At 35.5% G+C, this 27986-nt stretch overlaps 1 protein-coding gene across 1 annotated transcript in view; it reads left to right on the top strand.

The window, feature by feature from the left end:
• Window positions 1-2710: 2710 nt before the first annotated feature.
• The window catches only part of LOC106468234 (transmembrane protein 62-like), a 102172-nt gene continuing 76896 nt past the window's right edge, over window positions 2711-27986 (top strand). The window contains exons 1-3 of the mRNA XM_022396566.1: window positions 2711-2925; window positions 12674-12785; window positions 21245-21382. Coding sequence (XP_022252274.1) covers window positions 2731-2925; window positions 12674-12785; window positions 21245-21382 — 445 coding nt within the window. The 5' untranslated portion in view covers window positions 2711-2730. The remainder of the gene's footprint in view (window positions 2926-12673; window positions 12786-21244; window positions 21383-27986) is intronic.

Raw genomic sequence — 27986 nt, forward strand, 5'->3', positions numbered from 1 at the left:
AAAAGGGGACCCAAGCATAAGGGACGCCCACCTTATGAAGAGTTGCTTGTGAATATGTCAAGTGCGTTCAAACTTGAAAACGTTTGCTTATTCGATGGAGTTGGCTTATGATAATAGATCTACTGAAGTCAGCTTTGAACCAGGAGGCAAGGTGTGGTTGTATAATCCCAGGAAGACCAAAGGGAAGTCTCCTAAGTTGTCTTCTCCATGGGAAGGCCCATATGACATAGTGGATCGTCTCTCAGACGTGACTTTCCGGATAAAAATGTGGTCGGCGAGGTAAACCAAAAGTGGTGCATGCCAACAGGCTTTGGCATTATCACGGTCCAGGATATTTCAGTTGGGACGAAGTGGACAACAGAACAAAAGACGCTGCTGAAGACGTGCCACCTGAAGAGGCCACCGTCGAAGAGGAAACTCTACTCAGTTTTGAGAAGGGAAACATCGGTAACATCATCAGTGGTATTAACTTCATCAAGAGCTTCATCCATAGGACATTTACTGATGAAGCAGATGAACCCCACATGAAGCAGAAGCCAACGAGACGGAGACCAGTACGGAAGAAGATACGTACCGTAAAATTAAGAGACTTTGTTGAATTGTAATTTTGTGTTTGTAATTCTGTACATTTAATTAAGTTATTGTTAATTGTTATTGGTTTATTGTATGTGGCTGTTGTTCGGGACGAACAATACTAAGGAGGGGGCAGTGTTGCGTCGACGAGGTCACGTGACTGGTGTGGTGCCACCTATTTTCTAGAAGTATCTTGTTCCCTCGTGAATGCCCTAGCATTTACTAGATATATATTTGTCTGGTATATAAAAGAGGGTGACAACGTGACGGAATAGTAATGTGTGTGTAGGTAATGAGTAATTGAACTGCAGTCAGAGAGAGACGTATTGTTGAAGTTAAGGTTCGTTGATATAGCGTTTGTTTTAGCGCGATTGTTGAAAACAAGTGTATCGTAAAGTCATGTTCGGAAAGAATAAACCAGTTTTATTAAGTAAATACTTGTGTCGCTAAAGTTTCGTCGGAACGAAGTTACGGGAAGTTAATTAACAAACGGGAACGTAAAAATATTATGAAAGATGGGCCCATTTACTTTCTGATCTTTGATTGAGTCTATCAACAACAACAAAATAGACAGTACAAAAATGCACAACAATCTTTATTAAGATAAACACAAACGATATAAAATATACTGATACAAACTATACGAGGGCAAGAGTCTTTATGGATGTATTGAATCAGTGAAGAATGTGAAAAAGAACCTTTAATGTTTCTCTCAACTTCCAATGTGAGCCTCTCTGTAAGCTACACAAAGAGGAAGTTAAAATAAATTTAAAACAATCCACTATGTTAAACTAAACATACCAAAATAACACAAGAGCTAAATGAAATCTTCACAAATTCTCATCAAATCTGTGTGAAAACTCTAACGCTAAAATGTCGACAAAATCTATATTTCAATAATTTCCAAAACAGATCTGAATCTTAGTAAAAAAAATTTTTTTCGCATTTTTCTCATCATGCTAAAATTTGAAGTTTGACATACACGATGGACATAATACAGATAGCCATCCTGTTTCTGTGCAGCTTTGCACTAAAACAACCACACTTTCTTTATTTAAATTATTACTAAAGTGTATTATTTACGAAGTTTTGTTTTCATATTTGCCTTAGATTTTAATATTTTTGATTTCAAAATTAATTCATTTATATTAGTTTGATTGTTCGAAAATCATGGTAGAACTCTGGAATTCGATTATGGTTGTTTTAGAGCAAGCTAAGTTGGGCTATCTCCTGTGTCGACCGTGGGGATTCTAACTCCGTATTTTAGCACTGTAAGTGTGTAAACTTACCACTGTCATGAGGCCCCATATCGCGAAGCTTGTAACCTTTGGGAGCGCCGGTTAGCCAGGTGGTAGAGTTTTGGATTTTGGAGCTGGTGACTTAGTTCGAATCCGTGAGATACCACAATATATTATCATTCCTTTCAGCCGTGGGTGCATAATAAGAGTGACAGTCAACCCCTTAGTGTAGATTGTGGGTGGTAGTGTGCAGCTCACCGATTAATTGTGTTCTCTCTGATCAGTAATTTAAAATTAGAGACAGTAGCAATCTTAGTAACTTTGCCGTAAATACAAATTCTTATTCCTTTCCATTTCTTCCCCGTTCCTGTGGCCTCCCAGTGGCACAGCGCTAAATCTGAAGGCTTAAAACGCTAAAAATCTGGTTTTGATACCCGTGATTGGCACAGCACAGGTTGTCAGTTGTGTAGCTTTGCGCTTAACTACAAACAATCAAACCATTCCTATGTTATAAACATAAACACCTATCTTAATATATCAGAAATTTAGTAAAAAATTGACTAACTCTAGGTAAGTTTACGGACTTAGAACACTAAAATAAGGGGTTAGACTTCCTGCGGTGGACAGAACGCAGATATCCTGTTATATAGCTTTGCACGAAAAAAAAACACAACAACAAACAATACTAACTGCCCCCAATGGCACAGCGGTATGATTGCGGACTTATACCACTAGAAACCGTGTTTCGATACCCATGGTGGGCAGAGCACAGATAGCCATTGTGTAGCTTTGCGCTTAACTTCAAACAAACAATACTACCTCTATGTCTATGTGCTCTCAGCTTATTCATATTCGCCTCCTAGTGGCTAAACAGTAAATCATATGTAACAATCCAGTAATCAACAAAACCGGTCATGATATGGGGGTTCCACGAGTAGCTGTGCTTTTATTTATCGTATTTATTGCGATTTCTTCACTTTTTGCAAGATTTCAAGATCTTGTATACGTTAAAAATTATGACAATTTTGTTAATACTCTAAAACAGCGAGGCATTGCCAACAGTAATGTTCTTATCCCAGATGGAAAACTTCATCATTTAATGTGGTTTCTGCAGGTGAGTTCAGCGTCGTAGTTTAAAAAACCTTAATGATAACAACATAACTTTAGCTATAATAACTTAATGTAGTTTAAGTTAATATACTGATGCTAACTGACAGTTAAAAAAAAAATGCAGACTGTAGTAGTATAATGGTAGTAGTACCAGTACTAATAATATATTGATTCAGGACATATTATTCTTTATTAATATTTCGTGATTTCCATTGTTAAAGATACCCAGCGTTGCTGCAATGTGCATACTATTCTAAATAGCACGGACAATACATATCTAACTTGGCTCCAGAAAAAATGCCTTTCTCCCTTTTTTTTTTGGGGGGGGGGGGATCTCTTAAATCCTAGTAGTCATGTGTACCTCAAGAAATGTACAAATTTCAGGGTTACCCACATGACCAATTATCCAAACTCTCAATTCTTTCATCAGAAGGTGAAACAGTTACAAAAAACACAATATTCCATAGTAATTAAGAGTTGTTACAGCTTCTGTATGAGTATAACGTAACACGATTGCTTAAACTGTAACTTAAAGAGTGAGGGAAAAAATAACAATATGAGAATGTAAAATCAGAGCTTTAACTAACTAAGAGAATGTTAACAACAGCCAAAAGTTCAGCAACGAAATTACCAGTGTGATTTGTGAGACAATAAGTTGAAATTTTAGACATAAGTATAGCACAAGCTGTATATCCAGTGAAAAAGTCTTATGAACCACCTGTATATATATATTCTCAAGTAAGAACAATAATTTGCTTAGAACCCATGAAGTAAGTGAGACCTCATATAACTAAAGGTCCTAACAAGAAGAAAATTAAAGAAAGAAGAAGAAAAATATGCCAGCACATATGAGAGAAATAAGATAAAGATTATAGTGATAAAGATGGGAAAGTTTATCAAGAAATGAAAGAACAAAAGTGTTAGAATGTTGGACATATTTAATTCCATGTTGACGTGGAAAATACAGAAGCTAAAATTTGTAAAGCAGAGGAAGGAGTACATGCCATAGTTCCCAGCCAACTATGTAAGTCCTTATTTTCAAAGACATCTTGTTTCTGAAGCACATCTAAAGTTACTGAATCTTAGAGTGCAGCCATGATCCAATTTGGAACAAATTAAAACATGGTATAATAACATAAGAGTATGTTGGCCACTCTCCATGATGTAGCAAAGACAGCCATAATAAAATTAATAAGTTTCAGACAAGTTTCAATTACAGAGAGAATGTGGAGTTTCTGAGCCCAATGCTTTCTGCCACTAAGGAAATATCCATTTTCTTAATATGAAGTTTCAATATGTCAACATGTTTGATATGTCTAATATACATATCATTATGTTTCAGTGCTGAGAAAGAAAATCCATATGGAGCAGTCCAGGTTTGCATTAAGACCAAAGTCTTTTGAAGAATGTGGCATGCAAAACAAAGATTACTTCTTTGTCTCTAAATGGAAATATCATCTGCAAAAATAACACCATTATCATCTCTCCTGAAACACTGTATAAAATCACAAAGCATAACATTAAATGGTGTGTGACTTGGATCCTTGTGGAATCTCTCTAGAACTTGCTATCATCAAAGGGCAACTAGTATACCTTGTTAATTACCTATCTTGATAAAACAGTATTAGCTTAAATTTATTAAATTTAAGAACTTACAGTATCAGAATTAGTTTAGGGCTTTAGTCTTGCTGATTGATTTTTAATTAAAATTGTATTTTGAGTATAAGAACATGGAATTGTATCTTTTTAGAGTGGTTATTAATAGTCACTTGAGTTACTGATAGTTTCATCTTTTTTTTTGTATGTTTATTGGTAACAAATCTGCACTAGGGTCATAGACTGAATAGTTATTATTAAATGTAACCAGTTTTCTCAGAAATATAATTTATTATTAGTATTTGAAAATTGTCTTAGTTGTGAGTTGACACACTTATTTGTTTCTTTCCTGTGATTCTCTTAAGCTATATCATTAATTTGTAAACACTCAAAAAGTTTGTATGATGAAAAATAACACTGACTTTCAAGAAATTAATTAAGCATTAGTTGTATGTAAATAGTAAGTGTCACAGGATGTGACAAATAAATTAAAAACTTATACATCTATGTAATCCTTACAAATAAAATAACTATGAAATAGTTTTTGCTATAGTAATTATCATTTTGATTTATTATTTCTTATTTGAAACTAAACACAATGTAAAATTTTTCTCATCTTAAATGTTCTAATAAACTTGTCAGTAAAACTGATCAAAAGAATAAGGTTTAAGTGTTAAATTAAAAAAAATTCAAATTGCACTGTCAAACTTAAATAATCATGGGAAAGTAAGGATTATATACATGTATAAAACCATATCAAATATCCATCTAAGATTAGTACAGTTTTATATGAAAAGACCAAATGCAGGTACTTTATCACTATAACATAACTAATTTAATCTTTGCCGCTCAGGAGGGTGGTTTTGCTTTCACACCTACTTCTCCTCATCTGTCATACATATTTGCACTTGGATCTGGATTGTCTCCTATGCCTGGTTCATGCCTTATGGTGTTATGTGAGCCACACAGCCCCTTTCCATGGCTCCTGGTCCACTTTCTTTATCCACAGGGATCAAAATATTACATTCCTGCCTTTCTGAGGAATTGAACTTTGCTTGAGGAATTTAATGTTTTTTTGTTGGCTTTCCCGATTGGGCACGCATGGTCTATCCATATTCCTTTAGTTATGACTAATAAAAGTGAACATATTGCATGGATTAAATAAAAAAAACATTTTATGAGGAAATGAAACTTTGCTCAAGGGAATGTAATCTTCATGATAGCTTTTCCTTGTGTGAATTGAATTTTATTTCATTATTTCTAACTCTGATCCACAGGAGACTGTCTATTTCATGTGACCTTTCTCCCATTACCCTAACCGGTTGGGCTCGTCAAATCATTTGTATTGCATATTCTTCCTTATCTCCCAAATCCTGTCAACTCTTCTGGTCTCTTCTTATCGTCACCTCACCATTTCCTTAGCTGCTCATTTCTATCAGCCATTAGAGGAAATAATCCAGGCTGGCATGTGGCTCACTCCCCACACATTTGTGGTGCACTATTTACACCACCTGGCAGTTTCCTTTTTGGCCGGATATTGTCTTCCCCCTGTTGCTGTTCTGCACACATCAGTACAACTGTGAATTGGTAAGTTTTCTTTTCTCATTTTTGCTCTGTGGTGAGTGGTACTTGTCCAGGTATACTTTATTCAAAATCATCACTGTTAGACCAAACGGGTCTTTAATGATCACTTTTGAGATGAGGTGTTCCACAAGACTGCTCAGAGGTTCATCCTTGCACATTTTGCTTCATAAATATGTTTGCACCTGACCGTACACTCATGACTAATATGAGTAAAGTAGAAGAGGATTTATGCCCATCCCTTCCACTCGTTCATTGAATAAATCAGGAATGGTCTGCTTTGCTTTATGAAATAGGGTTTCATGGTCACTCATTGCACTTTGTATGGTGAGGCATTTCTCCAGACCCTCCACCTTCTTCCAGTGGGGTACAAAATTCCTTACCACTTAACAACTCCTAACTGCTGGGGTGGTGGACCATGGAGGAGGCATCCTCCTCAGTATTCTCTATTTCCTGCAGTTGAGAGTAGGTTGGTGGTGTTCTGTCAGTGTAGAAGGTGTGACTATTCTCCTGCTGTGGGTCTGTTTTTATATGCCAGATACCGATTGGTCTGGACTGGATTTTTCCATTACTTTTGCATTAAAGTCTTGGGTGTTGCGGGTTGTTGGAGGATGCTACTGCTTTATAAAAAGATATGGATTATTTGATGAGTTGGGCAAATAAATGACAGCTGACATTTAATTACAGTAAATGCAAAGTAATGCATGTATGATATCACAATTTGAATTACGAATATGATTTTGATGGGATAACCTTGACATTGTTATGGAAGAAAAATATCTTAGTTTTCTGGTTCATTAATCTCTTAAACCATTCGAGCAATGTGCTGTTGTTAGTGGCAGAGCAAACAGGATTTTAGGTTGTATCTACAGAAATACTGAATACAAGTCTAAAGATAAGTATAATGCCATTGCATAGTTCATTGGTTAGGCCACGTTTGGAGTACTCTGTACAGACTTGAACCAACCTCTTACTTTAGAAAGGACATTGAACTGTTGAAAAGGATTCAGAGGAGGGCTACTAGGATGGTACCTGGGGTGGAAAGGTTGTTATGCAAGGATAGGTTAAAATCTCTATATTTGTATTCTCTTGATTTGATGGAGGTGTTTAAGACTGTTAAGGGATTTGGTATTGTTGATGCATTATATTTTTTCATATTTGATGGTGAAAATGGTAAAACTAGGGAACACATATAAATTTTGGCAGGGTAGAAGACCTCTTCAGCTACAATAACTTTATTTTTCTAACATGTTGGTTGGCCTTTTGAACGGGTTGCCTTTGAAATTGGTGGATTAAGATAATTTAAGGGAAAGCTTGATAAGTATTTGAATGATAATATTTGGCTTTGAGTTTTTGGTGTTTGATTTAGTGGATAGGATGTCCAAGATGGACTAAAAGGTCCCTTGTTATCTTTTGTGTTATGTTATATAATATTTGATTATAAACGGGTGCAACTATTATTAGCCATTGATTTATTCAACATAATTCATTATTAAGATTTAAATGAAATTACCCAGTTGCAAAGATAGAGCAATGTGTTATTGTAAAGAGTTGAATGTGAATGATTATTGTATGTACTTAAATAGATTCTTGGAAAATATACTTCTCAGTGACACTACAGAACAGATAAACTGCATATTGGGTGCTTTACCTTTAAAAACATGGATATCTGAACACATAAGATTTGAATTTACCATCTAAAGAATTTGCATGGCAGTTTTGAAACAAGACTTGGTTTCCCATGCTATAAAGTTACTGGTCCTTCAGAGAGCAATCTAAATTTTTTAGGGGAATGAGCACCAATATATATGATGAATTAGATGTAATAAGGGACCTATTGTGAAGACCAAACATGATTCCTAAGGTTTGGACACAAGTAATGACTTAGAGTTGAAAACTCTAGTGTCATAAATGCTCTATTCCTAACTGTATGTTTTGTGGTTAATGCCAAAGCAAAAATTTTAACTTGGATAGTTTGTCACAAAACCTTGCTAAGTTTTAATAAATTTAATGAATTGGCTGTAAGACATGAATCAAACTAGTATCATAAGCAAGCTGTGTCATGGAAGGCAGATGTCTGAAGAACATATACTGCTGAGCTACTTACTCACTTTAGCACCTGGTTTTAATTCTTTTTTATACTTTCAATTTCTACCAAATAATAAGATTACAATAAAAAGTATACTGATTTGTTGGAAAGGGTTCAAAGAAGGACTACTATGATAATTCTTGGGACAGAGGAGCTTTCATATGAGAACAGGTTAAAATCTTTGAAATTATTTTCTCTTGAGAAAAGAAATGTTAGAGGGGATATTAGAGTGATGTGTTCAAAAACATAAAAGGAATAAATAGGATTGATGCATCATCTGTTTTTATGCTCACTGGTAAGAGTGGTAAACTTAGAAGATATATTTCAAGATTTGGCAGGATAGAAGTGTGCAAATTAGGCAGTTTTATTTTTCAAACAGGATGGTCAGCCTTTAGAGTAGGTTTTTGTCATATGTAAATGTAACAGGATTTGTAAAGTTCAAAAGAAGGCTTTACGAGTACTTGGAGAGTCAGGGCTGGATGCAGACAAAGTGTTTAATGAAATGAATGGGACAACCATGATAGGTGAAGGGTACAGCTGGTGATTAATTGTCATAACCGATAACCTAAGGGCAGCAGTTTCATTGATTAGTGTCATGTAAACTGAGCAGTTAATGGAAATTGTGATTCGTCCAATTAATCAAAATTATTGTTTCTGATTATTATTGTTTTCACTTATTCAAACAGTTGATTAATCAAAATTCCAATTATATCAATTTTCACAAAAATAATCAACTTACTGAAATTAGTGTTTTTGATTATGACTATTTTTAGATTATTCCAAGTATTCAAGTAAACAAAATATTGCTATTATGTTTATTTATTGTAAGCACAAAGCCACATAATTAGCTATATGTTCTTTGCTAATCTTAGCCTTATAAATTTTTGTTTTATCTTATTTCAAGTATGTTCAGTTTCAATACGGTACATACATTCACTCACATAAATAGCTTTACTCATTCAGTGCTGCCCTCTATATTTAAAAAAAATTTCCACATGCCACAGGCCTTAAGCTCTCACATGTCTTAAAATTGATTGATTCAATTGAGTCTTTTTCCTTGATCGTGGGTTATCAGGCTGATTTATGCACTGTTCCACTTATTCCACTTATTACAGATTTCCTCACTTGGCTCTTTGATCAAGGATCTTCTTTATCCTTGATTGTGGGTTATCAGGTTGATTTATGCACACTTTCCATTTTTTCCTGTACCATGAAGTTTTTACCTCTCCTACCTTTTTCCTCTTGTTGTGTTCCTTCTGGATTAGTCGTCCACCTTGTCATGCTGACCTTCTGGATTGGGATGTGAATGTGGTTCTTCACTGCCTCACTTTACCCCCATTTGAACAGTTGTCCTTGTGCTCGATTTTCCACTTATCCCTTAAGACTTATTTCCTTCTCCTCTTAGCCTGTGGACTTCATTGGTTGGATTTATTTGCTGACGACATTTCATGGACTCTTTATCATTTCACATATATTCTCCTTTATCTGGATCGATCTTTCCTCCCTAAAACTTCAGCAGCTTGGGAGGGTCATTTTTCCTTCTCACTGCTTTCCCTTCCTTCAATTTCTCACCTTTATCCTCAGTCGGATCCGGATAGGCTACTATGTCCTGTTTTTGCTCTTTGTTGTTATGTTGCACACATGGCTTCCTTCCATGGTACCCATACCTGCCTGTTCATTCCTTGGCAGACACCTCCTCTGTTTGTGACCTTTCTTCTTCCACCCTGACCAATTGGGTTTGGCTTTTAATTCAATTGGCTTATTCTTCCTCATCATATTCTTCCCATAATTTGTTCCAGGTGTCTTCTCATCAGATTAGGCATCTTACCTTTTCCCTGGTATCTCATCTCCATCGTCCCTTGGAGAAAAATCTTCAGTTGGGCATGCTGACTATTCCTCATATGTTTATATCTCACTATTTGCATCAGATCATTGTTTATTCACAGTCTGGTTATCATCTTCCTCCTGTAGCCATTCTTCAGACTTTGGTACAACTGTGACTGGGTAAGTTATCTTTTATATGTTTCTACTTTTTCTTTTTCAGGGGCTTATCCCTTTTTCCTTTTTACACTGTCTGGATCCTGCTCTGTGGCAGGTGGTGCCTGACCAGGTATACTTATAATGTCAAATCTGCACTGTAAGGCCATTATAACATAACAGCTATAATTTCCACGACCACTAAACACATACTGCAGTGATGGAGTGTTCCACAAGATCACTTGTAGGTTCATTATATTTGCTTTATTAATATGCTCATCTCAGATCATACTCACACATGGACTTTGTGGGTAAAGCAGAATGGGATAGCTGCCCATCCCTACCATGCCTTAGATTGAATAAATCAGATGTGGTCTGCTTTCCAAAATAGGGTTTTTTGTGGTCACCCGTTGTACTGTCTCAGATGTTGTTATTCCTCCAGACTCTCCACCACGATTTTTCTTCCCTTTCTCGTTCAGTGGAGTATGAGAGTCCTTACCACTTTCTAATTCGAAGCCACTGGGGGTAGTGGACCCTGGAGGCATCCTCCTGAATGTGATAATAATCATACAATAAACATATACATTCAAAGTAATTAAAACCATTCAGTTGAGAGTAGGGCGGTGGTGTAGAAGACATGATGTCCTCCACTATATATAATTGGAGTGAGCCATCAAAGTTGCAGTTCAACCCTCCAATTGGGATCCCTCATCCTACTCCCATGTGGAAGTTGATTCCTAGTGGCTGGATTTTGGATTTAGAGCTGAACCAATCAACATAAGTCCTCACACATGTATTACAGATGTCTCTATTTCATCACTCATTTATATTCTTGTTCCTCCATCAGTGTTGTGGGTCATGATGGAGGTACTTGATGATTCATACGGTTCTTCCTCTGATGCTGTCCCTCGATGATTTTATTGTATCAAGGATGTTCTTGTGCTAGGGGTGGTTCCTGTCTATTTGTTTTATGTGAGATGGTTTACATTACAGAGACATCTTTATGATACCAGATGTCGGGTTCCCGGATTGTCAATCGATTTATCATATTATCATGTGTCCTGTTCATAGATGGGGAGGTACTAGGTCCCCTCATCTGATGAACTTGAGGTGAAGGTGATATGATCCTTTATCCTACCCCCACCAGATGGCTGGATTTTGGATTGTAGTTGACTTGCCAACAGTATGATCCTCTTTCCTACCCCTCATGAATGCAATTGACTTGCTGTGTATGGTCTGTCGCACCCTAGCCAATTTACACCTGGAGGCACATCCTTTTACTCTCACCAATATTGATGTACTCTATGGGATTGAGATTTCAATATCATATCATGGTTCTCTCCCTTTTGGATGTGCTCCTCCCAGTTTCTGCCTATGTCTATGACACCTCTTTCCCACACTGGGTGAAGAGCATACCTAGTACAGAAGTGGTGCACTCTCCCACGTATGATCCTCTAATGCGAGGATTTACTCATTTAGGGTGTTCTTTGGTCGCTTTGGAAGGATGCTTCTTTCTTTCCCTTGCACCGGTCCCTCAACCTGTTCAATGTTTTCTAGCTATTTATGTGAGAGGAGGTAATATGCTGTTTCGGAAGATATAATTTTCCTATGCTAAAAATATATTTCCAATAGATACTTACCTCCTCTCAAACTTCCCACCCTTCCTCCCCACTCAAAACTGGTGCTTCAATTTTCTGCCAAAACTCAAAGTGATAGTTCGGTAGAATTGAATAGAGGGAGACACATGCGTCGGGAGAGTGTGTTGCACTCTTATTGGTGGAGGGTTTTCACATGACGATGTGCACGAGAGATGCATTTGAATCAATCGATTGTAAGTCGTGGGAGCTTAAGGCTTGTGGAATGCGGAATTTTGTTTTACATATAAAGGGAAGCACTGAACAAGAACAGTTATTTATGTGAGGTAAGTACCTATTGGAAATATATTTTCAGTATAGAAAAATTATAACTTTTGATAATAGAGGGTGAGGCTCATGATTCAGTTCCAATTGCCACCAGATGTGGTTGTCTTATCTTTGCTATGGTAAAGCTAATAAGGCTATTTGCCACTGTAACTAATTTTGAACTGCTGACTAGAAATAGAGGGAAGACAACTGGCGACATCACCTTCCTCCAGCATTTTTTACTTCTTCAAATGCTGACTAGAGGGAAGGCAACTGACTGGAGCACCTTCCAGGTAACTTTTTTTTTCTTTTGCTTGTATATACCATGGTTTACAGAATACTGTTTTAATCAGTTATTGGGGCCATCAGTTACTTGATTGGCAAATACTACTAATCACCAGATGTAACCAAGAAATCCATTGTTTTCTCTCAAATGTCAAGCTATAAAAACAACCCAATGCACTTCTGTAAGCAAACTCTTTGATTAATTAGCAATTATGTATTAGGAAAACAGGTTTCATTGTGAAAGGTAAGAACTTGATGAATGTTACAAACATTCAAATATATGAACATAAATATGTATGTTGTTAATTTATTTTGTGTTTTAGATTTCAGATCTCCACATCAGTCTGTTTCAAGATTCTGGGAGAATCACAGACTTCAAACAGTTTTGTACAGAAACAGTTAGCACAGTACAACCTGCAGTTGTTCTTGTTACAGGTATGATCACATTGCTTTAAAAAAAATCTGGAAATCTGGTTTAGTGTTACCTGTTATTTTATTTAAAATTGACTAGTAGAACTTTCTTTTTTATATAAACAGATATTTACAATGATTTATGAAGCCAAATGAAATAATAAATATGCATGTAAGTACACTTACATCAGTTGGCATCTGCCAAACCATGAAGAATATTGGTTATTATTTAGCATCTTTTTAATGAGATTCCATATTCAGATTAACTTCATCTTATAGCATAAAAGAGTTTTATGAACCTTTTCACCTGTAGCAGTGAAACAACTTTTATATTCTGGCTAAGAATAATGGAGCTGTTACTACTGGGATTCTTAATAAAATAAATATTTGTTAAAACCTTCATAAAACAGAACATACTCCTAATACAAAAATAATGCTGGGCATGAACATTTAAAAACTACACATCTGAAACTTCAAAATCTTTTAATGGTACAAAATAATTTCGACTAAAGAAGATAACCATGGAACAAGTGAAGCTAGGAAAAAGAATACCAAAGAGCAAAACTAACTTTGGAGGAAATTAGCAAAAAAATCTGCTTAACAATATTTACAGTTAACTAATTACAACTCACAATAATCTAAGAGAGTCATTCATACAGCATCTAGCTCCTTAATGTGTTAAACATCTGGATTCATTTCTCTTTTGTATTTTTGTTTTCCACCTGACAACAAAATTACAATTCAACATTTGCATCAGCTAGTGTCAGTAATTTTGTCTCATTTTTAAAATTAGTGCAAAAAGCTGGGAGTTTTTATTAAAATTACTCAAAAGAAAAATAAACATTAGAAGAAAATCATAAAATATAAACATAATAATTAACAAAAAACAAGGAATACTACTTGATATTCCTCCTCCTTTGCCTGAAGAAATGATGAATTTAATCATTTTGTACATCAATCCCAGTTTACCTACATGCTCTTTTTAATTGCCTGAAATGATATTAGGTGTCAATGGTGGTGTTGTTACAATAAACTCTGGCTCTGACTCTGGTTCAGCTTACCAGAACAATAACAATATGAGAAATATTACAATAAAATATCATTACACTCAATACAAAGAAGAATTCTGGCTCTTTTTCAGCTTACCAAAAGATTATACACCCCTTTTCTCTATTGGAAGTAGCCTCACAAGATATCAGTACAATGATTTGGTCTTAGCACTACTTGGTTTACATTTGATGGAGTATTAGTAGCAATCATTGTAGCATGTGAAGTCTTCCAACCAGCATGGATGTTAGTGGACTGTAGCTCATGAGAAAAAGCACATTTCTTTAAGTTAGATACATAATCATGTGTAACACTACTTTTAGGATATTTTAGTTCATACACTAATGGTATTGCATATCTCACCAGTTTGTAAGGCTCTGTCCATCATGGAGCAAATTTAGTAATAACTGTTTTACTTCTGAGGATATAAGATGAGAATTTAATAAAATATGCCTCCTACTTGATTCATATCTAACCAACTTCTGTAGTTGTAAACTTGTCTTTGTCATTTCTCGGCTGCTTCTACATTGCAACTAGCTTTCTGCATAGTGTTTTTTAGTTCCACAGTGCATTTTTCAACAGTCTTGGGCTTTTTTGGGTATTTGGTTGAGCAATCCAAAGGCAGAGAGATTTTATGCCCAAATGTAGGTTGGCTGGTTTAAAACCCGTTTATTCAAAAATGGGAATTTTAATAATAAAAGAAAGTTAGGGAAATGATCATCCCATGTTTTGTCATTTTTGTGTTCAACTGAGGATAAGTGATAATGAATATATAATTAATTCCAGTTGCTTTACATGCTTCTGCTATTAGATGAGAAATAAATTTTGGTCCATTGTCATTGAATAAAGTTTTGGAAAAGCCATATTTTATGTAGAAGTACTCATTTACTAGCTTTTTTACAACATTTGTGTCTATTCATTTAAATGGATACAGTTCACTATTTACTCAAATAGTCTGGCACAACTAGTAAGCAACTATTTCTAGCACTTGATTTGGGGTAAGATCCCATTAAATCAATACATACAAACTCATCAGGGTAAGATGCTTTAGATCTCTCCATTAGATGTATCACATTTTTTTAAATCAAATTTTGTAGCCTCGCTGCTTGTGATGGAACATAATTTTCAATGTGTTTTAGCATTCCAGGTTTATAGCCCTTACTACTATTTTGTTGTTTTTCTTATTCCTAAATGACCAGCTGTTGGATGTTCCTATAATTCAACTAATCTTAAAGTCTTAGGAATAAAAGATTTAAATTAATCATTATTTGCAACTGTTTTTATATAATACAACACGTCGAAGCTGAAAATATAATGTCATGATTTGCCAGTTGTTTTTACAGCTAATGTGGGATCAACAGGTAAATCTCCTTTTTTTTTAACATTCTAATTCTGTTCTTGTATAGTTCCTCTTGGTTGACTTGAATGTTCTGTTTGCATAAGCAATTACACCTCTCTGTATAGGACTTTATCCAGTCCAAGTATTGAAGCATTTGTATGGCAATAATAATGTTCACCTTTCTGCAGAAACTGAAGTATTGGATCTCGTTTTAAACCCTGCTTTAATTTCAAGAAAGCATTTTCACACACTGAAGTCCAGTTCCATTCCATCTGCTTTTCTTTCTTCATAGCTGATATAAAGGCTCAGCAATTGTGGAAACTCTCAGTACAAATTTGTTATACAAGCTGCACATTTCCAAGAAAGTACTCAATTCTTTACAATTCATTTGAATGGAAGTGACTCAACAGCTTTTTTTTAAAATTGTTAGGATTTGTGTGTGTGTGTGTGTATTCCTTCAGTGTTATCTTAAAGTCTAAGAAAGATATTTCTGGTTTGCAAAATTCACTTTTACTAATTTTAAAATTTAAGGCTGCTTTCTGAAGTCTATAAAACATGAAGGTCTTTTATATGCTATTCAAAAATTGATTAAGTATTACATCATAAAGTTACTAGGTGACAGTACAAAAAAACCCATAGGTATGCTTACAATACTGAAATAACATTATCTTTTAAAAACAATGGGACAATATGGCTAAGTGTGACATTAAAACAAAGGATGTATTTGGCCAGATAAATCCTTTTGTATTAAGGTTAAAACTAGTCTGTCCTTTTCGCTCCATCCCCACCTTGTTGCTTCTCTCACTCATTTTTAAAATGCTTGCAAACCTTTTGCAGCATATTGTAAAAGTGTTTGAATCTTTTCACTTTTTTACTTAATGAAACTTATATCATAATAATAATAATTAACAAAAACAGTGTACTGCCTCATTGAACAAGTTGGGTACAATAAAAAAGTAGCACATGGATCAGTCATCTGAACTTGCTAACACCAAAAGAGCACTACTTAATACTGTACATATAGCATACATAAGTACTTTATGTGGAAATATAATTGTAGAAGACAAGGATAAGTTGCTGTACATTAAACACAAAAGATATTCAAATACCAAAAACAGTGTCAGGAATTTAGGTATGGGCCAGATTCTTTACAGACTTGTTGGCAATACATTTCAACAATAAACAAACAGCAATACAGTCCACTTGTTTTAAAATAATATATTAAAATAAGTCAAATGTATATGTTCATTACACTGTTGGTTACTACAGTTGTATCCAGAGCTTTAAATAATTCTCTCTCTTTTTTATTTTCATCAAAGTCCACACAGGCTGGTTCAATGACTTTAGAACACAATTGACCAGAAGTATTCTTCTTCTCTACTTTGTTATTACAATACAATCTGGGATAATTTTACTTTAGAAATCACACAGTCTAGATCTATCTTACAAACTAAATTTTTGATGTGTATTTATACCTCAACAAAGGTCTAGAACATTCCACACCTTACTAGATATTATGATGCAGTAATACTCAATCAAAACAATGAGAAAATCTCGGAAAGTTCTAATAATATGATGCAAAAATTGTAATATAACGATCATCAATTCATAACTATTAAACTACACAACATAGGATTTGTAAACAGTTGCATAAAAAACTTGCGATAAACTATTGCTTCTAAAAATAACTAAATTTAACACTCATGCTATATAAACTATTTAAATCATAACACTCGCATTAAATTTGAACAGAAACAGTTGTGTATATCTAAGAAACAGCTTCTATAAGTATTATAATGATAAATGCCTAAAAAATACTAAAATAATTACGAGAGTCCAAAAATTAAAGTAATGTTATTTTAATCATAAATGATATTACCAAAGAAGAAGCTTTCATAAGAACTGATAAGCTTGTATCTGTAGCTTATTTTTGCATTTTAATGATTCAGTTACTAAATTAGTGATGGCAGTATATAATCTTAGTAGCTTTGTCATAAACAAACTAATTTATTAGTTGTTCACTGTATGCAGATGCATTCTCTTTTTTTAAATGTATTTTTCAAGTGGTTTTATTTTCGTAGGCTTCAAATTATTGTATTATTCTGATAACTTAATTCTACGTATTTTGAAAATATTATACCTAACTTGGCAATAAGAAAAGTTATTTTAAAAATATTTTTAATTAAGTTGTAAAAAAGAGAGTGCCACATTAGTCTAAAACTATTTATATATCTACTGTGTAAATGTGTAATTCATTTTTAAAACTAATTTTTAGGTACAAAAAACAAGTGAACACCACTGACTACATCTGTAGTCATTTCCAAATTATTTCATCAACAACACTAATGCTTAAATGTTTTCATATTGTTTTATTTCAAATATGAAATTGCTTTAGTTGGGTTCTTGTGTTCTTAATTAATGGAAATTTAAAGAAAAAACATTTAAATGAAATCACACTAGTAAGCATAATAATTCCATGGTTCTAATTAACCCAAACTCCCAGGTCCTGTATGCACAATAATTTTTAAGTTTTAAGTTCTTAATTTTATGAGGAAATATTTTTAAAAAATTCTCAATATCCCTAAGTATGAGAACTGTGACATTTGCTATCTATGTCTTCTCTAATGTTTCTACCACCCCTCCAAGAGGTATGAAATTTAATGTAAATTACTCATTATATTGTTTTCATCACTCAGGCAAATTTACATAGCCTTCAATCTTATTTAGTTACAGAGAAATAAAATAGAAAATCAGACCCCTCTTGCCCTGCCCAACTGTCACATTTTTTCTTTGAGAACTTGCCAATAGTTCTCTCTGACATTTAAGACTATATTATTTATAACCAATGGAAAGCCAAATTGTTTCGCCATCAAATTAACTATTATATTATGTTGTTGTCTGTGCAAAGAATTGTCTATTTTCCTTCCAGTTCAAACTTTATTCCTACGGGACACACATCGATGAGGTTATCTGAATTTTTTATGAATTTTGTCATACAGTTAGAAAGCCAGAAAAACTATGATAGTTATGGAACATTTATTTCCTTTTTACATGTTATTATTCTGTGTTCTTTAGTGTATTATTTAATGCAGTATAAAAAAGTAGGGTGAGGTTTCATTGACAGTCGAGAGAAAAAATAAGGTTAAGTACTTTATTTCTTGTTTTTCATATGTATTCTTTTTTTATTATTATAAAAGTAACTAAAAATCTAAAACTTAAACTTTTTAGGTTAGATAAAATGAAATAAATAATAATATTAATAATAATAATTTTTTATGAAGTATGCTTGTGAGTAGTCCATGTGTTCTATAATTTGATATAATGTGAGTTGCATGTTTGCCACGTGATTTGCAATTTATATGGCACAAATAGACCGGTTCAAAGGGTAAAACAATTAAATTTAAATATAAATAGATGTATACTGTTGCAAGCTTTAAGCTACTTAGGATAAACAATTGTGTTTTTCTGTTACAATTTGCATTCCATAAAGAAAACATGGAAAACTGAGAATTATTTCTTAATTTTTTTTATCATGATAACAACTTTACACTCATAATGAGAAACAATATGCAGTATAGATTATAAATAAAGTTTCCGATACGGTACATTGCCTCCTCTCAAATAAATAGCTATTGTCATTCAGTGCTGCTTTCTGTATGCAAAAATGTTTTTATGCATGCCACAAGCATTGTATCTCCCTTCTATTGGAATTGACTGATTCCAATGCATCTCTCTTGCAAGTCATCATATGTCAACCCTCCACCAATAATAGTGCGACATACTCTCAGGACGCATGAGACTCTCTCTATTCAATTCTACCAAACTATTACTTCACCTTTGGCAATACTCGTGTTCAGACGTTTTTTCTTTTGGTGCTCTTCATGTGCATTGTGATTTTAATAGTTTAATTTTCAAAGTGGGATTTCTTCGTTATTAATTAAACTTCCCAGTCTTTATTTTACTCTCACACTCACATATTTTACAACAAACACTTTTTGTTTGATTTATGTATTTTCTGTGATTCCTTATTACCTCCATGTTGGCTCATTTGTCATCTTCAGCTCTTGCTTTATACACATGGTTTCACTGTAGTTGGGATTTTCTGATTGCGATGAGACCTTGTTCCTAGAACATTTGCTGCCACATTCTTCTGGGAATGTCTGTATCTTTTCTTTGGTGATATGTTTTTGATCATTTATCTGAGACTTTGGAATCTTGTGTAATCTGTGCATCAGCACTCGACCTTTCCTCTTTGTTTGCATGTTTGTCGCAGTTGGAGCCACAACATGCCCTATTCTTTTCCTGGCCTGGTTCTTATCTATCTGTCCCCTTCCAGGGGTTTCTCATCTTGCTGTTTTATATAACATTGATGGGCATGTTGCCAATGGTATCAGAGACTAACCAGAGGGTTTTGGTTCAGTGGGAGCTTGACTATAAAATATTGTTACCTTTTGATGATCTTTCACTACAGTTCCATGGGTTCTTTGGATTTTATCAGAGGGACTTATCCTACTATTTCTTTCCCCACTTCCTTTGTCCCTGATATCCTTTTCCTTCCCAAGACTTAGGATCCTGCCACCAGCCTGCATCTGTCTGAGGAGGTACAAGATTTTTTGTCTCTACAGGCTGTTGCACATGTTCATCATATTTCTCCAGGCTTTTATTCCAGGCTGTTTGTTGTCCTCATGCCAAACTGGAGACTGGTGGCCTGTACTAGGTTTGTTCCACCTCATTCTAATTTTCAACCTGCCCCATTTTACCTTGGGATTGTATCTTACCCTTAGGTGGGCTTTTTCTCCAGGTTTATTGATGACAAAGAGGAAGATCGTGAATGCTTATTTGCATATCCCAATATTTTATCACTCGCGGCTCTCTCTTCAGTTCTCAGTCATGCAAATTTCCTCTCATGACTTTTGAATCGGGGGTATTCTGTCTCCTTGTTCTCGGATCTTTGAGCAGTCCTGTCCCACACCTTTTGTTTTTCCTGATCCCTACACATTTATCTATCGTCTCATTCTCCAGATGATTTCATTTATTCTTGACACTCTGTGTTCAGTCCTTCTGATAGTTCTTTCCTAGCCATCTCATCTGTGGTTTCCGCAGCTTCTTCAGCTCCAACTTCCTCCTCCATTACTATTTCCTCTGTCTCTGTCCCTTCTTCACCACCCTCAGTCACCGGTGTTTCATCCAGACCTTCCTGTCCTCTGTCTTCATGCCTGGTTTTCCTCTGGTCATTGGTGAGGTGATTTGGCTTCTCCCAATGGTTACCCTCTTTTCTGGCTTGTTTCATTCGCCCTTCCTACATAGAAGTTTCTCAATGCAAATAGAATTTTTATAATTTCTGGTATTGAGTTTCATAAATATTGCATGGTTCGGATCACTTTCCAGCCCTAGTTCTTTCCAAATTGGATGTGCTCCTCTGTTTTCTGCCCATATATGCAACACCTTTCTACGATGGGTGAAAAGTATACCTGGTTCAGAAGTGGTGTGGTTTCCCGACATCCGATCTTAGAATCTGACTGTCTCATCTTAAGGATGCTTCTATCTTTCCCTCACTGTCCCCCACCCCACCCCATTCATTGTGGGATTCTAGTAGCTATTTATGTGAGAGGAGGTAAGTACCTATTGGAAATAAATTTTCAGTGTAGGAAAATTATAACTTTTCATTGAACATTAACATGCTCTTTTCCATTTGCAGAAGCTAAACATGTACTGTACATTTTTAAATAAAGTTTTTCATTGACACTGAAGTGCTTTTTTTCTCTTTTTTTTTGAGTTTATTAAATTAGACCTATGAGGACCCTTGAAAAAAAAAACTCAGAGTTCAGGACCCTTTACTGTGGGACCCTAGTGAGAACCCTGAATTCCCTTTCACAGCTTCTGTCATATCTGGACATAATCCAGTTTGGGTGATAATCATGTAATTGACCCATATGACTCTGACATTTCCTTTTCTTACTTTTAAAGGAAATACAAAAATTGTATAAGAATTAATGTGAAATTCAGTTTTGTGTAAGCACAGAAACTTATACCATATTTTCATAATTTATAATCCATACTGTTTTTAGGAATCTGGGAATTAACATCTTTATTACAGGAGATCTTACCCATGCCATAAACCCAGGTACTATTGGATCACAAGAATACAAGGAAGAGTGGAAAATCTACTCCCAAATAATTCATGAAAGTGGAGTGTTTGGGAAGACAAAATGGTTAGACATACGTGGCAATCATGGTAAGGCAATCTGTTGAATTTTGTTTTTATTGAATGGAATATGTGTGATTGCTTTAATCACCTCTTTATTAAAAAAAATCATTACATGTGATGAAATATCCCAATGTGTAATGATGTTTTTTTGTAAGTTCTGTTTATGTAGACTTCTCTGTTACATACCAGAACCAGAAACCTCAGATGGACACATTTGGGGGTTGTAGCTGCATGATCAAGGCTGAGTTGCCTCTACCTCTTGTCCTCTTAAGATAAGTGCAATGTACTTCTTCACACACAGCCAGAATATCAGACATAGTTGAAAGTCTGTACAATAGTTCCAATAATGGAAGCTTTGTATCTGTAGTAGTATTAGAATTAGCATTATACTTGTAAGAAAATACAAATAGTGATAACTGTGTATGGAAGTTAATATTAAAGAGATATTTCTACCTTACTTCACTTGTAGCATTATTTCTTCTTTTTATAAAATTACTTTAGTACAAAGCAAAGTGCTGTTACTGAGTTACTTTGAAATATATTCTGTTTTGGCAAAAAATAACTGTAGTATAGGTCTATAATACATTTGTATTGGTTTATTTGAATCCAAATATGCAAACTTAAAGGAAGTATAAAAACATAGATAAATAATTAACTTCAAATTAGACTTGATTAGTTTAAGCTCTGGAGAATTACATTTTAAAATTATTCTTTTAGTTGTTAAAACTTGGTTTTACCACTACTATGTAGTGAAACACTGAACTGTACATTATTAGAAAACTGCCTTATATGCTTTTCACCTTATGTGCTTTACACCCTTTACAGTGGACTTTCTGTTCGTGTATTCTTTGAAGTTGAATCGTTAATGCATTTAATAGGTACAAAATATTGACCTGCTACTTATGCATGATGTTCTATATACAAAGTTTACCTCTTCGTTTTTTTAACAATTAGTAATGTATTATTGATTAAATATTAGGCTTAACAGTAACAGTGTTTACAATAGGCTACTGGTATTTGGTATTGAGTATTTATTTCCAGGCTTTAAATATAAATACAATGGTTAAGGTTAAGACTAGTGTAGGAATTAAGCATTCACAGTTTGTTAGGTGTAATAAGTGCAATGAGTGGATTTTATTTGGGAACTTGGGACTGGCATGTACTTTTAAGGAAGCTAGTAGTGAAGATATGCAGCTTGTATGTAGAGTTTGTAGGTTGGAGGAAAAGTTGAAGGCTATCCTAATTAAAGTAGAGGTGATAGCTAAAGAGAAGTGTAGACTGTGGGAAATGGCAGCAGGATTTAAAGAGGAGCTTAAACTTTTACATGCAAGGAATACATCAGCTAACAATGACTTTCAGGAAGTTAGAAAGAGTACTATTAAGGCTAAAAGTAGTGGATTTAATTGTAAATAGCCTATTTTACTGAGCAAGAGGTTTCAGCCCTTGGTTTCTTCAGACAAGGAACTATTGGAGGGAAGGAAAACAAAAGGGACAGAGAAGGATATGGATGATAAACTTAAGAAGGTTATGGTTATAGGTGATTCCTTGATAAGTCATGTGGATAGGATAATCTGTGGGGTAAATAGGGAGAAAGGAATTAGATTATGCTACCCAGGGGCACAGGTGGAGGATATAACTGACAGATGACAGAGCAGGAGATATAATAAAGGGGGCTAGCAGAGATGCAGTTTTTGTTGTGCATGTAGGGGGCTAATGATGTAGGGAACGATAGGTCAGAGGACCTAATTAAAAAGTACAATGGGTTGATAAAGGCATTCAAAACAAACAGCCATAACTTAATTTTGTCAGAGGATACTGCTTAGAATTAACTGTGGGATGAAGTTATAAGTAAGTCACTAGGGCTAAATGATAGGCTTAGGTTAATATGCAAGGATGAGCAGAGTGGCTGGTTGGACTTGTGAGATCAGTTTGATAGAAGAAGGGAACTTTTTGGAATGGATGGTTTGCATTTAAATAGGATATGGGGCTGGCTTGTTTGCTAGGGCTATTAACTCAGCTGTAAGGGAAGTTTTAAACCAGGACTAGACAGTGGTGAGGGCCAGGATAAAGTAAATGCAAAAAATAATAAGAGGCAGAGAAAAGTTTAGCATAGGAAATATGTATAGAAGTAGTTATAAGGATAGACTTAATTGATACTATTGTAATGCTAAAAGTATAAGAAATAAGATAGATGACTTTAGAGCATAGGTAGGAATGGAGGATTTGGATATAATGGGAATAACTGAAACATGGTTAAACACAGATGATTTTAATGACAGAAATTTCATTGAAATACAGGGTTACTGGCTATTTAATAGAGATATATTATAAAGAGAGGGGGAGGAGTGGCTTTATATGTAAAATGTGAGTTACATCCTGTTTAAGTTGAGGATATCAAAGATAATAGCAAGGAGATTGAATCCATTTGGGTTTCTATTATCAGATATAAAGGGAAGAGGCTTTTAGTGAGAAGTTCTTACCGACCACCAGATGATACTGATGAAATTAACGAGAAACTTCACAATGAGATTAAGAATTCAACTGTTAATTAAGTCATAATTATGGATGATTTTAATTTCAGGCATATAGATTGGGAAATGCTAGAGAAATGTTTTTGGTGTTTATACACAAATTAGTCAAGAAACCAGTAGAAACAATGATATTTTAGATTTATTGTTAACTTCAAATATATAAATGATTGAGAAGGTGGAAATTGGGGAACATGTGGGTGCAAGTGATCATTGTTCTATAAGGTCCAATATTCTGATATGATACATTACCTCTTCTCACATAAATAGCTATTCTTGTTCAGTGCTGCCCTCTATATGTCAAATTTTTCTTTTGCATAACACAAACCTTGAGCTCCTACGTAACTTATGATGAACATGGTTCAACTGCATCTCGCATGTAAATCATCATGAGATAACCCTCCACCAATAGGAGGGCAACACACCCTCCTGATGCATGTGACTCCCTCTATTCAATTCTATCGAAGTATCACTTCTTGTTTGGCAGTACTCATGTCAAGATGATTTGTATTGTGCTCTTTTTTTTTGCAATTCATTATGAAGTGGAATTGTTCTTTTCAATTTTAGAAAAGTTCTTAAACTTCTTCATTTTCTTTATTTTATTTTATTTTATTCTAACACTGTTGTGTTTGATAATTCATTGTTAACAATGAATTCCAAAGTCCAAATTACCACTTTGGAGGTAACACCTTCTACCAGCACACTTACACAGGCAGCAAGTGGGAGTAACTCAGCAATGGAACCATTGGCTCTCATCTGCCATGACTGGATCATTATATGAGTCAACCAGCTTCTCCTGATGTTGCCCATAATCCTCCATAACATTAAGAACCTGTTCAGGTTGACGAGGAATTTGACAGCCTTTTTCCACCACTTGATTTTGACGTGTCATCCTATGCCTCTACTGCAGAATCAGCTAGACCTAATATGGCCTTTTTAGACATAATTTGTCAGGTTTGTTCTGTTTTATCTATTTCCCAGGTTTATTATAATCCCCTTCCTTCTTTGTTACATGATACCCCCCTTCTTCTTGGTATTTTGTGTGCCTGCCCCCTTCCTTGGATATTAGGGTTCATAATGAACATTTTATCACTCATATAGTTGAGGGTGCTAGCATGCCTTGCACTCCAAGTCTTCGCTTCAGTTTGCTTTAGCCTATCATCAGACTGAATTTCAGTTTCTTGATTCTCAACAGTTGAAATCGATTTTGCCCATGTGGGAGAGTGGACCATGATCATTTACCCCCAGCCCAGTTTTCCCACTTTCATCTTACCCTATCAAATCTCCCATGGTACTTGTCTACTATCCACCTTTCTGAGGTGCTCTACCAAGATCCTGAGGGTTCTTCAAGGGATAACCTCTCCCTGATTACCTAATCGTTAGCACATTTGTCTTTTTGATAGGATCTTCTAATGAGGGATGCTGTATTGTCCAAAGTTCGTTTACCACCTACTTATCTCCGGGGCTTACGTATGGTCTCTTTTCTCCAGCAATCTGTTTTCAGAAATATTCTTGATACTTTAGAATTCCTTGTTGAATTGGTGCAACAGAAATCAACCCTTTCATTTTTAGTTGATTGTTTGTCTCATTCAGAGCCTAAACAAGCCCCTATTACTGTTTCCCATCCTGCTCCTTCCAAGCTCCTATCGTCATATTATTTGAAGCAGATGGACACATCATCATCAGAACTGGTGACTACCCAGTGGGTTCCCCTTCCATTGAGGGCTTGCTTGACCAATTTTGTTCCCCTATGGTGAGTTTTCACCACAGATCTGTGGGTTATTTGGGTATTACCCACTTCCTTTCCCTTCCTCCATTGTCTCGTATCCTTTCTGTTGCCTCAGGATCCTACCACCTGTCAATATCTGTCCCAGGTGGTACAAAAGCCATTGAACCTGTAACTCGTCCTGCTCCAGGCTTTTATTCCAAGTTGTTTGTGGTACCCGAGAAAACTAGGGGCTGGCAGCTCTTCATCGGTCTGATTGTACATTGGTCAGACCCGATGATGTTCATTATGAGATGTTGCACCATCTCTCACCTGCCTCTCTTACTATTCTCCTGGTTATTTTTAACCGGATCTGGCAGGAGCACATTTTTGTTGATTCTTGGTGTCAGGCTATTGTCCTCCCTTTCTCTAAACCTGGGAAGGATCCCAAGATTCCTTCAAATTATCATCCCATTGCTTTGACTAGTTGTCTTTGTAAGGTCCTAGAGAGGATGGTTGATGCTCGTCTTGTTTGGTTCCTTGAATCGACAGCGTTGGGTTCCGTCGACAGCGCTCCACTATGGACCATCTGATTCAACTTGAAATGTCGATCAGGGAAGCCTTTCTCAAGAGAGAACACCTTGTTTCTGTGTTCTTCGATCTCCAGAAGGCTTATGACACCACGTGGAGGTATGGAATTTTGCAGGACCTCCACTCCTATGGGTTGCGTGGCCATCTACCCATTTTTATTAAAAACTTTTTACTGAACAGGCGATTCCAAGTCCGTGTGGGTTCAACTCTTTCTCGTTCCTTTCCACAGGAACTTGGAGTCCCTCAGGGCTGTGTCTTGAGTGTCACACTTTTTAATGTTAAGATTAATGCTATCACTAATAATCTTCCTCCGACTGTTGCAAATGGGTTTTATGTTGATGACTTCCACATCTCATGTTAGTCGTCGAACATGAGGTTTATTGAGCGGCAGCTTCAGACTGCCCTCAATCGGTTGTTGACATGGACCACTGCAAACAGTTTTAAATTTTCTTTTTCCAAAACCGATTGCATGCATTTTTGCCACCAACGGGGTCTCTACCCCGAACTTGAGCTCTGTCTCACCAATGTAGTTATTCGTGTGGTCCCTGAGGCAAAATTCTTGGGGCTTATCTTTGAGTGTAAGCTTAGCTTCATTCCGCACATCAAGCAGCTACATGTCAAGTGTGCAAGGGCTTTGAACATCCTCCGTGTCCTCTCTTCCACCTCTTGGGGTGTGGATCGATGTTCTATGCTCAGGATCTATCGTGCACTGATTCGATCCAAACTAGACTATGGGTCTTTGGTCTATGGTACTGCCAGGACTTCGGCCTTGAAGATGCTGGACCCCATTCACCATCTGGGGCTTTTCACACTTCTCCAGTCCAGAGTTTGTACACTGAGTCCCACGAACCTCCTCTTCACCTCCGTCATTTGCAACTTTCTTTACAATATGCTGCCAAGCTTCGATCCTCACCACGGCATACCACCTGGAATTGTGTCTTTCTCTTTCGGAACAGACGATCTGCTATTCCTTCCTTTGGCCTTCGTATCCAGGCACAACTGGCTGAATTGGGTCTGGCGTTATCTAGGCCAGATAATATTTGTCCAAGGATTTTTCAGGATGTTAAGAAATGGATATGTGAGCCACTTACTACCATTTTTTGTAAGTCATTGAATAGTGGACAGGTATCAGAGGATTGGAAGTTAGCTAATGTTATTCCTCTTTTCAAGAGAGGTGATAAAAATTGTCCCAGTAATTATAGGCCCATTAGTCTTACATCAGTTGTGTGAAAAGTTTTGGAAAGTCTTATAAAAGATGCTTTGCAAATCCATTTAACAAAGTTTAGAATTTTGTTGGACAGTCAACATAGTTTCACTAAGGGAAAATCTTATCTTACAAATCTTTTGACATTCTTTGAAAAGATTACTGCTTATGTAGATGAAGGTAAGGGTGTAGATTTGGTGTATCTGGATTTTTAAAAAGCATTTGTTAAGGTGCTACATAAAAGGCTTTTAAAAAAAAGTATCTCTTTAGGTGTGGGGGATAAGTTAGCAAATTTGATAGAAGAGCGGCTAGATGGAAGAAAGCAGAGAGTTGTTACAAAAAGAGTTCAGTCAAACTGGATTAATGTTACAAGTGGGGTACCTCAGGACTCAATCTTGGGACCTTTGCTCTTTTTGATTTACACCAATGACACAGATGGCCAATAAATTACTTAAATTTGCAGATTATATTAAGGTCTTGGGTGTTGTAGCTGTGAAGAGGATGTTGCTGATTTATAAAATGATTTAGATCATTTAGTGAGTTGGGCAAGTAAATGACAGATGTGTGTTAATTATAATAAATGCAAGATAATGCATGTGGGTT

Source organism: Limulus polyphemus, unplaced genomic scaffold (assembly GCF_000517525.1).
Source record: "Limulus polyphemus unplaced genomic scaffold, Limulus_polyphemus-2.1.2 Scaffold2926, whole genome shotgun sequence".
NCBI classification, from domain to species: domain Eukaryota; kingdom Metazoa; phylum Arthropoda; class Merostomata; order Xiphosura; family Limulidae; genus Limulus; species Limulus polyphemus.